Consider the following 13616-nt stretch of genomic DNA (forward strand, 5'->3'; position numbering starts at 1 on the left):
AAAATGAAAAAAAAAAAAAAAAAAAAAAAAAAGGAATCACAGACAATCATTTCTCCTGTAGGTCAAATGACTTCTTATAAAAAAGTTATATATTTACTTTGGTCTTCTCCTCCATTTATTGTGAAGATTTTATATTCGTTTCACTGAAGGAAACACACAAGACTCAGGCTTTGTTATGACAAAGGTCAAACATTAAGATAACAAACTAATTCAGAAACCACTAAAGCACTACAGAAACAAAATTCTTCAGATCCTGGTATTTTGTCTGTTTGAATTGCAAAAATAATTTAGAAAGTACAGAGAAACATATATGAGGCTAAATACATAAAAAAATAATAATAATAATAATTAAAAAAAATCTATTATGCTTAAAGATACCTTAGACTTGGCACGCACTTACCTCTCAGAGCAGGAAGCAGAGACCTCTCTTTCTTATCATCACATTTATTACATTCACTAAAGTATAGAAGTAAAAAGACGTCCACAAGCACCCACATGAGAGAAGTGGCTAGGACCACCTTGCAGTAAACAAATCTCCTCATCGCTTTACTTGGTTTCTAGCTCAAATGCTGAGGAAAGACAGCAGTTGCTGAGAGGTATCAAACGCCCACAGTTAAAATCCAACATGGAAGCAAGGACCAGCATCCCACTGCAAGCAAAGAAAAAAGCATCTGAATTAGCTAACATGTACACACAGTTTGAACTGGAAAAACATACAGGAAAGTACAGTGTGGAGATGTTTAAAGTATCTGTTTCTTCCCAAATACGCAGGCACTTTCTGTTTTCTACCATGCTTTTATAAATACCAATCATTTTGAGCTGCATAAGTCATGTGCAGTCTTGCCTTCATTTAGAAACACATGCAACACACACCTTTTATGCAACATAATAAATTTTACTAAAGATTACATGAAAAAAAAATGAAGCAGTGCTAACAGATAGTTCTAGCCAACATCCATCAATCACTCACCCAATAGCCATCCATCAATCACTCACCCACATATTTAGGCTCTTGCCTGCAACAGTAAGTTGGGTCAACAAAAGCTAAGCATGAGGGCCTCCATATCTACTCCCAGTGCAGATGTGTAAGCTAGATGACTGTTTCTAAAAACTTAAGCTTACCGTTATAAGCTGTATTCCATGTGAAGACTGGGAGTTCTGCTTTGGCTGTGTACTGTCTTAGCACTGAACTGCTGTGTAACTTTCCAAGTACCTACAAAAGAAAACAAACAGAAGAAAGTCCTCATCATTTTACTGCCTTTCCCAGAACATAAAGAAGTTTCACAGAATCATCAAACCCTAGAATGGTTCAATTTGGAAGGGACATTAAAGATCATCCAGTTCCAACTCCCTGCCATGGGCAGGGTCACCTTCCACTAGACCAGGTTGCTCAAAGCCCCGTCCAACCAGACCTTGAACACTGCCAGGGATGAGGCAGCCACAGCTTCTCTGGACAACCTGTGCCAGGGCCTCACCACCCTCACAGGGAAGAACAATTTCCTAATATCTAAACTAAATCTGACCTCTGTCAGTTTAAAGCACTGAAAAAGATGGAATGATTTAAATAGTTTTCCACATTATTCCTGAAGCTCTATTTTACTGTGTAATCATTAATAAAGTTTTCCATCTGTCTTAAATATAAACACAGACAATAGCTCCTTTTCTAGCTGTAGTGATCCACAGTTAGTTGATTTAAAATTTCAAGGGCTCAGGAATATGCGCTTCAGGTTAGCACAATTCATTTTCATGCTAGTCAACAGGAACAGTTCAATTATAGAGAGAAAATTACAAAGAAAAAGCAAATTAACAGAGATCTTTATTAGAAAAAAAGAGAGGAGAAAAGAGCTGAAGTGTTAACCCTCCCCATGCAGCCCCTGTCACCATGGTGGCTGTAACCGGCTTTTGTAGTGTTGAATAGAATAGATATTTGTTCAGCACCAGCTGAGAAGCAAAGGCACTTCCTCCCCAAGCTCTTAATAATGCAGGAGAATTTTTTTCTTCATCAGTTCTTATTTTAATATAAGCAAGTAAACATCAGAAGCATAGCAGTCATTGATGGGTGATTGGAAAAAAAATCTTCTATTCCCAAAGCTGTGCAGTTTTTAAACAAACAGCCTGTACAGAAACCACAGCAGCCTGTTATGACAAATTAGCTAGCTGTGCAACTTTGACGTGCCTGTTAAAATAAAGGCGCTGCAACAGGCTGTTATAGTTAGCAGCAATGATGGCAAGCTTCTTTTTTACAATAGTTAACATTTAGATTCAATATTCCTCCCCTTTCTTAAAAAAGGGGGGAATACACACTTCAACCTTTTAAAGTCCAGCTAATTCAGGGTACTTCCATGTACACACAGCACCTCGCTACAGGCAACACGCAGTGCAGGCTTTGGCCTCAAGCTCTAACCGGCAATCTAGTCCTGGGTTGCTTTGCTACAAAAGTGAGGATTACCACTGGCAAAGAACCAAGCCTTCTACTCTTCATGTCCTACAAATACATTTGGGTTTTTTTCAAGGAAGAAATTAAATAAAGTATTTCATTACCCAGAGAAAAACTGCCAGCAGATACTGTAACTTAGCAGCCAGCTGCTCTGCAAACATACCCAAGAATGTCTGTAAGAAATCTGGCCTATGGATAAGTATGAGGGAGGACTCCATTTATCTTTTTCTTGGAATGCAAGTTTCAAATTCATGCTATCTGTATTATCTATTATCTAATCACAAATGCTATCTATATGGGGTGGTAGGAAGCTTCCAAAGACACACAAGAGGCTCAGTCCCAACACTGAGTCTGACAGGTGTTCTGCTGATGGGGCGGCTGGCTCTCTTCTTCGAGGTACCTGCTGGAAGCTTCATTCACATGGAAGGAGGAATGAAGATCAAATGGCTGAGGAGGGACCACGTGCTTTCTACATCGTCTTCTGGTGAAGACCATCCTCCCTGCCCCTTCTCTAGGCATACCCAAAGCCAGGTACCGTCCATAACCATTCCAGCACCACTCAGTTGAAACAGCTCCCACACATGCCAGAGAGCTCCCAAGCCCCACCTACCCACCCACAAACAATCCTCAAGTTAGCTTATAATTCAATTAAGATTTGTTTGAACAAATAAAATCAGCAAAAGTCCATGCATATTCACTTCCAAATGGATACACGGATATCACCAAGATAGGCTAATTGAACTTTTTTTCTTCAATCAAGTACTTGAGTTGAATTTGAAAAAATAGTTTCAGACAGAATGGTTTGAGGTGCTTTTTTTTTGGGGGGGTGGTAGTGTTTGTTTGGGGGGGGGTTGGTGTTTTGGGGGTTTTGTTTGTTTGTGAGTTTTGTTGTTTGTTTTTTTTTTTTTTTATAAAAGGGAAGTTTATCATTGGGATTTTTTTTTTAACCTAGCTCTGTTTCAAGACTGATGTACCTTCCCTCTCCCTTTTCTCCCCCTCTTTCAACCTCACATTTGCTCAAAGTCACAATCATATTGACTAACCAGGATAGCATTTTTCAGTAAGTACTTGAAATAAAAATAATTAAAAGCTAGGGCTAGGCAAATAGGAGCAAGGTTTTCATTCTCAAATTTGAGGTAACACAAAATACATGAGAAAAAAAAAAATCAGTCATGGTCCAGACCACCTCACATCAATCTTGGAATACTTCTGCCAAAAAACTCCAAGTTCCTGTCAATATGCTTGTGGATTCTGAATGCTTTTTGGTCCCCATAAATGCTTTATAGTAGAATTCTTTAAGAGATAAATAGTATGCCTTAAAAAAATAATCAAACGTAAGGGTTTAAACCAAGAACTACTTACAATGGCCACTAACCTAAAAAGCAAAACTAAACCAGCAGTGCACCTCTGGCTGCTTTTCCAAGATTTCTTCGCAGCAAATAAGAAACTTAAGCAAGGACTTGTGGCTATAATAAGAATCATTCATTTCTCCATCTTCCTCCCAAGTACAGACACAACCAACCTGCTCTCTCTATGCCTGGTGCATGAGCCACTCACGTATGAGTGTATGGTTTGAACTTGTACAACTCAATTCCTATCACACAAGGAAGACCTCAGCACTAGATAAGAGAACCACAAAGTTCAAGCACTCAAACAAATCCAAACCAATAAAGAAAACCTCACAACCCACAAGGAGCCAGAACTGGAGAGTGTAAGGCAATGCATAAAGCATGTTGGCACTATGGCCTCATCACCTCATCTTCCCATGAGGCATCAGCACACAGCCACTCTCACCACCAGCACACCCTGGCTCCAGTCTCCAGGCTGGGCTCCTCTGCTGCCCAGCTGCTTCCTTCCCACTTCCCCGCCTGCTCTGTCCTCCGCTCTGCCACCTCACTGCTCCCGCAGTGGAAAGAAAGGCAGTCTTCTCTTGTCAGGGGTCTCCTCCTCCTCTCGCTTCCCAAGGCCCATTACAATTTTTAATGTTTCCTTATTGAGCTATTTAAACACCCAGTCAGGGTCCTCAGTGCTCTTCTCCACCCATTTTCTGCCTCCTAACCCTACCCCCAGCCTCCTTTTCCAAGCAGTTGCTTCTCTCTTTGCCTCCAAATACCTGTTTTTCTCCAAGGGCCAGGCTCTTCCACTCAGCTCAGACTTTTCTTCTCCTGCCTGCACTCAAACAAGAGGGCTCCTTCTGCAGTTCTGTCCAGGCTCACCACTGCTCAGAACAACACCTGCAAAGGGGATCAGGCAGTCACTGTTGGCACATGGGATGCCAACGGCCACCAGTAAAAGGAACCTCAATACAAACACCATCTCTGGCCATGTTGGCTATTCTTAAATCCCTCCTCCAGACCTCAGAGGAGACAAAGCTTCTCAAAGAACAGGGCTTTATTTTACTAATATACAGAGTAACGAGGTTTTCAGGAAGAGGAGGGAAGTAAATGCTGGGGGTTTGAGCTACCACTTCTAAGAATAAAGCTAATTTAAAACCAGCATCTAGCAACAACAAAGTGAGGGAAATTCCTGCCCCAAAAACCTGCAGTTTGGCAGTGTTATAAGCAATAAAGAGAGGTTTATAATAGAAAATGGGATGCAAATTTAGAACTCATCTGCATTGCCAGCCTTTCCGAAAACTGCCACAATAAAATGCTGTGGCATGAGATTGTTACAGAGGTTACAAATCCAAGCTCTGAAAAATTGGCAGAATTAAAGATAGCTGCAAAACCTTGACTTGCCTTTCTCACATACTAAAACAAAAATCCACCCTTCTGCAGAGCTCACTTTCACTGAGTGCACACAGTGGATCAAATTTGGGAAAACAAAACAATTGTTCAGTATTTCTTCTTGTAGCTCACCACACAGCCCCATGCCCTATTTATTTCATACCAGCCAAGCCATGCACAGAATGAACAATATTTCATTTTCTCAGGGGCTCAAAGCCACGACATTCATCACTACTCTTTCCAGTCATCTCAAAAGCTTTTAATTCACTTTCACAATATCTCTGTGAGATTAAAAAAAGTAGTAGTATCCCCTTTGTGGAAACAACAGGAGCACAGACTGAGGCCAAGACTTTGAAAAGCATTCATTGGTTTTACTCCCCTGGTGATGTTCCTGCAGTCACACCCTTCAAAGTTTGACACATTGCCCCACATTAGCACATTGATTCAACAAAAGCCCCAGTTCTTGAGCCAGTATTTTACTACCAGTGCGAAAAAGGGACCAGGCCCTAGGTCTCACTTGCCTGGATCCCCGAAAGGCATCCCTCCCTTCCAAAACCACTCCAGCAGGATCAGCATCCAACCCGCAGGAGTCAGCTCCTGCCCGTCCCTCGCCCTGCTCATCAACACACGAGAAAAAGAGAAAGATGAAAGCTGCCTAAGGGACAGAGTGGTCTGCTAAGTGTAACCATAACCTTCATGTTAAGTTCCTCCAAAGAAAATCAGAAGACTTGCCCAATTTTATCACTTGGTGCTTTTACTGATGGAATATAGAAGCACAGTTAAGAGTCCCAGAGCCCATCTACTTCCTAAAACTGTGATTACATCTTCCAAATTAATATCGAAACTACTCTGACCTCAGTCTGATCTCCCAAACCTGCAAGACTGCAACCAGTGCAAAGCAACTTATGTTAGCCATCAGTACTTCCAGGAACACCGAAAGCGACCAATGATGTCTAGATGCTTGGGTAAGAATGGATGCAAACTGCAAGTTATTACTGTTTCAAAACAAAACAGTCAATTTCATATGGAATGAAATCTAAAGTAGAGCTGAACACCATTTTTCAATACAATATTGATCTTAATGTTAGCTGTAAGAGCTTAATGAAGGGCCTGATAAAAATGCACCTTAATCTACCATGTATTATAGGAATACAGAGGAACACAGACAGGACATAAGGAAGAATGCTACACCTCCTTCCTTTGCCAGATGTGGCTGCATCTGCATGCATTTACAGCATGCTGTGGCACAGCATCAGGCAGCGGTTGCCTAGCAACTGGGGGGCTGCTCCCCTGGGTACCAATAGCTCTGCCAATAGCCCCCTGAGCTGCCCGGCCACTCCCCAGCTTCCCACCAGCCACCAGTGCAGCCCCTGTACCTCAGGACACCATCCTGGCTTCCCAGCCCACCAGGAGGTTTATGGCTTGCTCTCGGGGAGGGGAAAAAATTCAGTTTTTCTGCTCCAAGTGGCTCATGGCTCCACCAGCCTCCTCCAGAGGTGAGCCTGCGAGTGTCCACAGCTATGTGGGGCCAGCTGGCAGCAGCAGGGATGCACTAGGCAGTGCCTATGGGGACAACAAATCACCCGGGAATCACACCAGCACCCTGAAGCCCATCTCGCAGAAGAAGGAACAGGAGGCCTGCTTCTGCCTCCTGGTCGGGCTGCATTTAAACTTAAGTTTTGCTATATGCTAGAAGAAATTTAACCAACAGGACGATGATAGCAGAGGAACAGAGACTGCAAACCGTGCCCCAGCGATACCTGCACTGCCACTACAGTGTCTCGCTTCTTCAGAGGATGAGGGATAAACTCATGCTTCCAAACCACATCACGGTTCTTATTGCAGTTAAATAGCACACGTCATGGATGCAGTGCTTCACAGCTGAAAAGCAGAATCAAAAATGCCTATTCCTGACAATCTGTTATTTCTACTGGTGTTTTATAGTACATATTTGATTAAATATCACCATAGACAGCTACACATTTCTACAGAGACTATGTCCACAATACATCTGCATAGCACCAAACTACACACCCTCTAAACCAAGGGGGAAAAGATATGCTATTGAAGGGAGGAGGGAGAAATCGGCCTTGGCTGACCTTTTGGGGTACATACCCACTACTATGTGTATACAGCCTTCAGATGGCAGGTGCATTAAGAAGATGCGTGAGTGGATGGAGTTACGTTACTGTTATGACTCCAGTGGTAATTTCCTGCCTTTTCATTATTTAACTGAGGCATGCTGCATTTTCTAGTGAATCTCTTATTTTTCATGTAGACCATTCTTTTAACTATGTCTATGTTCTTAACACCTCAGTCAGCACTGAAATTTATCCCCTTTAACATCCCTGTATATTAGCAAGCATCTCAATTCACAGCCTTTCAAGTGTTCCTCTCACATACTTGAAAGAATTTAGGCTAAAGGCAAAGAAATAGAAACCTTAGGATGGCCATAGACACTATTATGGTATAGACCACAAAAGTACGTGAGAACACCAGCTCATTTTATGAACCAGTTAATTCAGACACTAAATTACTTCTGTTGACAAATCCTTGTTATTATGCAATATTTGACACTGAAGTGAGGTACATATTAATGACCACTGAGCTCATGAGAGTAGCAGAATACTTATTTTTTTAAAAATGAATGCAACTCAGTAGTAAAAGCATCCACAGACCCCTCCAGTAAAGTAGCATTTCAACCTTTCAGAACTGATCTATAGTACGCATCTGCTCCGTCAGAGCCATCTGGATCAGACTTCTGCAAGAGATGGGTAGGTCAGCTGAGGAATAATCCAAAAGAAGTTTGCTGGAAGAAATTCCCGAGCACAAATAAGAGCGATCACAAATGTCTTTTTCACACCAAAGGCAGGCAGACCAGAGTACAGCTCATCCAAAATCTAAGATTTCCAGCTTTCACCTCTAATAAATCAAAGGATGAATGTGACTGTTTCTCATGGCTTTCCTGTGATTCACTGCAGCTGCTGAAGTTGGAAAAAACAAAACAAAACAAAACAAAAAAAAACCCAACCCCACAAACAGACGACAACAATATTTAAGTGCCAATCCCAGAAAGATTTGGCTTTATTACTTTTGTCAATCTCTGCTGCAGACTCAGGCCCAATGCAGGCAGTACTGCACCAACTGGCAATTAGCCAGCATGAACTGACAAAACTCTATTAAAACACAACCACATCATGTGTACCAGCACCACGGTATCATGGAACATGACTGAACAAGGTAAGTCCACTGCTCAAGCTTTGGGTAAAACGTGCTACATTGCATTATAAATTACATTTATCAGAGCCGCTCTGAGAGCAATTATCATTTGAAAAAGGAAGAGGCAAGCTTGCTTTAAGAACCATTAAGGTCTGCAAGCCTATCTTTCTAGGCACACCTTTATTTTAAAATAAATATATTTAAAATACATTTTGTCTACAAAAAACTTACAATTAGATTGATCTAACCAAACCTCAATATATACTATACTCTCCACAAACCATGAATCATCATTTAATACCATGAGCAGTTTACTAATTCATGTACAGCTATCTGAAGACCTTATAATGCTAGAACTGCCAATCTCCCAGATCAATACAGGAAGCTTTTTCACATTTAGCCAGAAGGAAAAAAAAAAAAAGGGGGGGGGATGGGGAGGGAAATCAGGTCTCTAGTTAGAGCTATGCAGTGTTTTGTGTTTTAAGAATTAGTTTCTACCCCTTTCTCCTTTCCTGAAATAGGCTGCTTGACATTTAATAATAGACCTATTCTTCACTTTAAAATGCATTTCCGTGACTCAGAAATTAAAGTGGAAAAGACTTATTAATTCATCTAACCAAACTTCTTTGTAATAAAAGCCTACCCTTTACTTTGCACTGCTTTGTTCACAATAGAGTCAGGCAATTACAAGCACTGGTTTCTCCCAGAATCGATACCTCAAAGCACCACATCCCCAAAATCCAGACAAGAAACAATTTTTGTGTTCAGAGCCACCTCACTGGAAGCCACTTAGCTTGCAAGCTATGTCAAATTTTTGAAGAATTTATCTGGGTTTGTGGTTTGCTCTGTCCTCCAAAGTCCATGCCTTCAGATGCCAACCTTGTACTAAACCAGGCTGTTTCTGCCAATGTGTTGGCACAAAGCACCAAAAACATAAAGCCAACTAAAAAAACCAAACAAAAAACACCCCCCACACACACAAAAAAAACACTCCAACCCTTAAAAGAACATAGGTATAAACTCAATACCCAAATACCAGAAGACAATCCCAGGTGCTATAACATATTGGAAACACATAGAAATGCAAAGCCGTCCTCTCATTCCTTTTTCCACATTCTTCCCCCAAAGTTTAGCCCATCTAGTAGCAGACATAAACAAATCAAAAGACTTCGGTCACCACCCTCACAGGTTTCTTCTCGCCCTGACAGTCAGACCTGGCCTCTCCCCTCTCTAATCCCCAGTGACAGCCCCACTGGGTGACAAGCAGGTATTCATTCTCCTGCAAGCTGCTGCAGGACCTCATCACAACTAATTGGCAGACTAACCTGACTATATTTACTCTGTTTTCAAATGGTGGGTGTTCTCCCACATACCAGCAAAATTAAAAAGTAGCAAGAACAAAATGTTGGAGAAAGCCAGGCAGTGACACAGCAACCATGGGAAAAGCTACAGGGCAAGTATCCAAGGAAGAACACAGCCCAGGCAGCTGTACCCACATACCAGTTATTTCCCTATGAACCTTTAGCAAACATGTGGCTTGCCAGCATTCACCAGCACAGGTGCCACACATCCCACAGAGACATATGACCAGCTGCCCAGCCACCCCAACTGTGCTGACACACTCATTATCAACATTGCACTAACACCAAAAAATAACCGCTCACATTGTCCATGTGATCATGGGATTCGTGAAAAGATATTTGTGTGTGAAGATAATACTACAAACCCAAATCTTTAAACAGCTGGAGTAAGAGCACCACTAAAGAAAGAACCACTGCCTCCTGTAAGACAGTCTCCTACACAGATCCTGCTTGTAAGAGCGACTCCTTTCTACTCTGCATTGCCAAAAAGGGCAGCTATCTCCTTAACATATACCTGCTCAGCATCGTGCAGTCCTAGTGCAGGAGAGTCAGAGTGAAGCATTCATCAGTACTCACCAACTCAAACCTGAAGATCAGCAAATAGTGACTGTAAGGCATTTCTGCTCATTTGGTCTGTGAGGACATACCTGCCAAGGACCACCTCCAGCTGCATCGATTGAAAACATGTATTTCACCAACTTTGTGATGAGAAGGACCTGTTGATACTTTTTTCTACATACCAAGGCCAAAGGAACTTATTTGTAACACTGGGAAATCAGAACTCCCTCGCTTCTTCCAATCCAATAGAACAGTCTTGAACAAAGCAGTTTGTGAATACTAAAAAGGCCATTTCTGACAATCCATAAGTTGTCATATCATACTTAATCTAACTTAAAACTGATCACAAAAGTAGTAGAATATGCACTGTCCAATTGTTGGTTTTTTCCCCACTCATATTGTCGTTTTTGAGGAAAGCAGGCTTGTTAGAAAGGTCATAGCTCTCACTATATTAGATTTAAAGAAAAAACAATCCATATTCTCCTATGATCATAAAAGTGATGTACAGCCGAATGGTACTCAATTCTTCCATATTTTCAGAAGTAGTAGTCTCTTGAATTCACCTGCTAATGTGAACTAGAATTCTGCTGGAATTCTGTCTTACAGAAAGAAAAAAAATTACAAGGTTTCATAGTTTCCTATTTCCAAGTGATTCTGCTTTTCTTCTTCAGCCTTAATTTTTTTGTCATCCAACAGTGGGGTTCGGTGGTTCTCTACTGTATTTTGCCTCAACCCAAAACAACTGCACTTAGCATTAGAAGGAAGGTAACTCAACCTGATTCTGCACATGCCCAAATATAAACTGGCCATAAGCTTTTGCTATAGCTGATAAGGAACGTTTTTACAACTTACTCTCCGCAAGGAATAGCATTCTTGGGGGTACAGATGGTGGGAACGGATATGTCACCTCTCTTCTTCATGATGGTTCAGGAAGAATCATAGTTTGTTCTAGGGTACGTGGGAGGCAGGTGTTAACAGACATAAACCCCAGAACCACGTACGCTTATGTCCTCTCTTCCAGTCCTCATTTGTGCCTGAAAGGCACTATTTCCACTCACATTTTCTTAAAGCTCATCCGCAGTGAAACAGGAGACTCCGAGTCTGGCTTTCCACCCTATTCTACCAGCATCAGCATCTCCCAAGAGCACATCTCCGGGAACTTGCAAACACTAATCATTCATGCATGAACACAAGGGGAGAAAGATATAGCACACGCTTTGTTTCTTAGAATACTGATTCACTGAAGAAATCACTTCTAAACCTCAAAAAACTAACCCCAGGGGAATCCAAATCCATGCCATATTGCACACTCTCAATTTAATGCCTTCCAAAACCACTTTTAATATTAAAAAAAAAAATTAAAAAACATCCTAAAGCATTTGTAGTAACAGGCCTAGTTAAAGGGAAGAAAAAAAAAATACCAAAAGATAAAGTATCACTTCTCAAGTCACACCAATTTTTTTAACTCTCTCATTAGCCTTATCACCCTTGCATGGTTTTACCAATGAAAGCGGAACATCAAGATCACCAGTAATGAGACAATGCTATCAACCAAGGGCACAACAGAGGAAAATTAAGAGAATACATGAAAAACAATAAAAGCTTTAAGATCTCATCTCTTTCCTCAAAGTCCAGCAGCCATCAACCAGTTAAAATAATCTTTACCTTTTGATTCCCTCTACGTAATTCTGAGCATGTCTTAATCTCTCATTAATCTTTTCTATTTCCAGTCACCCTGGAGCAGCCAAACAAATATTCAGACCATTCCCGTTTTACAACAAAAAAGAAATAGTGGCAGCTCCAGCAGCTAGGCTTTTCTTTACTATTTCAGACTGATAAAGTTTATTTTACAGTTTTTGAGAAGAAATGTTATTTTCTGCAAGCTTGGAAGAAGTTTTTAACCAATTCTTGGGAAAACAGTTGGCATCCTAACTTTATAATGTTCTGAAGAAAAATCCTAGCTTCAAATCAGCTGTGCCAAATCTCATTTATACCGGCATTTGACCCTTTATATTCAAGCTAAACAAACAGAAGCTGCTAGCAAAAAGCTAACAGCGGTCCGCGCTGCTGGCTCGGAGCACCCGGCGCTGCTGCGAGCGGAGACGCTGCCTTGGGAAAAACGGGAGCGAGTCAGGCTAACGATGTTGAGAGAGCTTTGAGACCTACGGCTGACACGCACAGCCCAAAGCACTATTCCATCTCTACCTTTAATTCGCTCTACCTACCTTAAACATACACTACCGATTGTTTTCCAGTGACATTTACATCTTTTCTCTCAACCTCAAAAAGCACAATGTCAGTTCGTTAGGGAGAAAACTGCGTGCCAAGACTCGGATGTAATTGCAGGTTGTCATACATCGCTGCCCAGAGCCAGTGCCTCAGGTTAGACTTAGCCCTGTTAAAAAAGCTCTCCACCACGTAAACCCGCACCTGGAATCTGCAGGAAAGGCGGCGGGAATCGGGCAAGGACCGCTTTCTCCGCGAAGCGCCTCGCGCAGTGAACCGTTCCCCCGGTACCAGTGCTGCGCCCCGGCCTCGCCTGCACCCACCGGCCCCGGGGAGGGCGGCTCGCCCGCGGACCCGGACCCACCGCCACGCACTGAAAGTTGACAACAGAGCCAGGGCTGAGGTGAGGGGGACGACCCCCGCTCCTGGCAGGCACCGCGCTGGGGTCGGCAGCGCCGGGACCCGTCCCGCCCGGGGACCCGCCGGCCGCACCCCGCTTACCTGCGGGGGGATGCCGAGCCCCGCAGCGGCGCCCCCGGCCCCGCGCTCAGCAGCGCCGCCGCCCGCCCAGGGCAGAGCGCGGCGCCGCCGCCCTCCTCCTTCTCATGGCCGCCGAGGCGAGGTGCGGTGCTGCGGGACAGCGGCCCCGGGGCGCGGCCGGGGCTGCGCTGGGTTCGGCTCCGCGCCGCCGCCTCGCCGGGTCGGTGGCCGCGCGTCAACCGCCGCCTCTCCTCCTCCGTCGCGCCGCCCAATGGCTGCGGCGGCGCGGGCAGCGCCCGGCTCCCGCGATACTTGGGGCCTGGCCCGGTGGAGCGGAGCGGTGCGTGTCCCCGCAGCGAGCGCGGAGCCTCCTCGGCCCGGTGGAGAAGGATGGGCAGGTGCGGGAGGCGGCTCCTTGGCTCACAAATAGCGGCTGCCGGGAGGGGGCGGGAGGCGGGCAGGGGCGCTGGAGCAGATGTATTTCGCCATTCTCCAGGTAAATTTCAGAGGAAGCTTCTGCCGCCTCCCCCAGAAAGTCTGTACATCTTCGCATGGGAGTGCTTGCTTGCACGTACGGCTGGGGTGGCTTTTCAAGTCATCACCCGCAGA

At 43.5% G+C, this 13616-nt stretch overlaps 1 protein-coding gene across 3 annotated transcripts in view; it reads right to left on the reverse strand.

Moving 5' to 3' along the window:
- Positions 1 to 13286, reverse strand: part of GALNT13 (polypeptide N-acetylgalactosaminyltransferase 13) — a 153031-nt gene extending 139745 nt beyond the window's left edge. For 2 of the 3 annotated variants that reach the window (XM_030488320.1, XM_030488318.1), the window contains exons 1-3: positions 13029 to 13286; positions 1123 to 1213; positions 401 to 649 (exon numbers count right to left, since the gene is read on the reverse strand). In XM_030488320.1, coding sequence (XP_030344180.1) covers positions 401 to 542 — 142 coding nt within the window. In that variant the 5' untranslated portion in view covers positions 543 to 649; positions 1123 to 1213; positions 13029 to 13286. Of the gene's footprint in view, positions 1 to 400; positions 650 to 1122; positions 1214 to 4550; positions 4603 to 13028 lie in introns of those variants that run through there. The other variant, XM_030488319.1, reaches the window with a different exon arrangement.
- Positions 13287 to 13616: the final 330 nt, after the last annotated feature.

This window comes from Strigops habroptila, chromosome 5, assembly GCF_004027225.2.
Source record: "Strigops habroptila isolate Jane chromosome 5, bStrHab1.2.pri, whole genome shotgun sequence".
NCBI lineage: Eukaryota > Metazoa > Chordata > Aves > Psittaciformes > Psittacidae > Strigops > Strigops habroptila.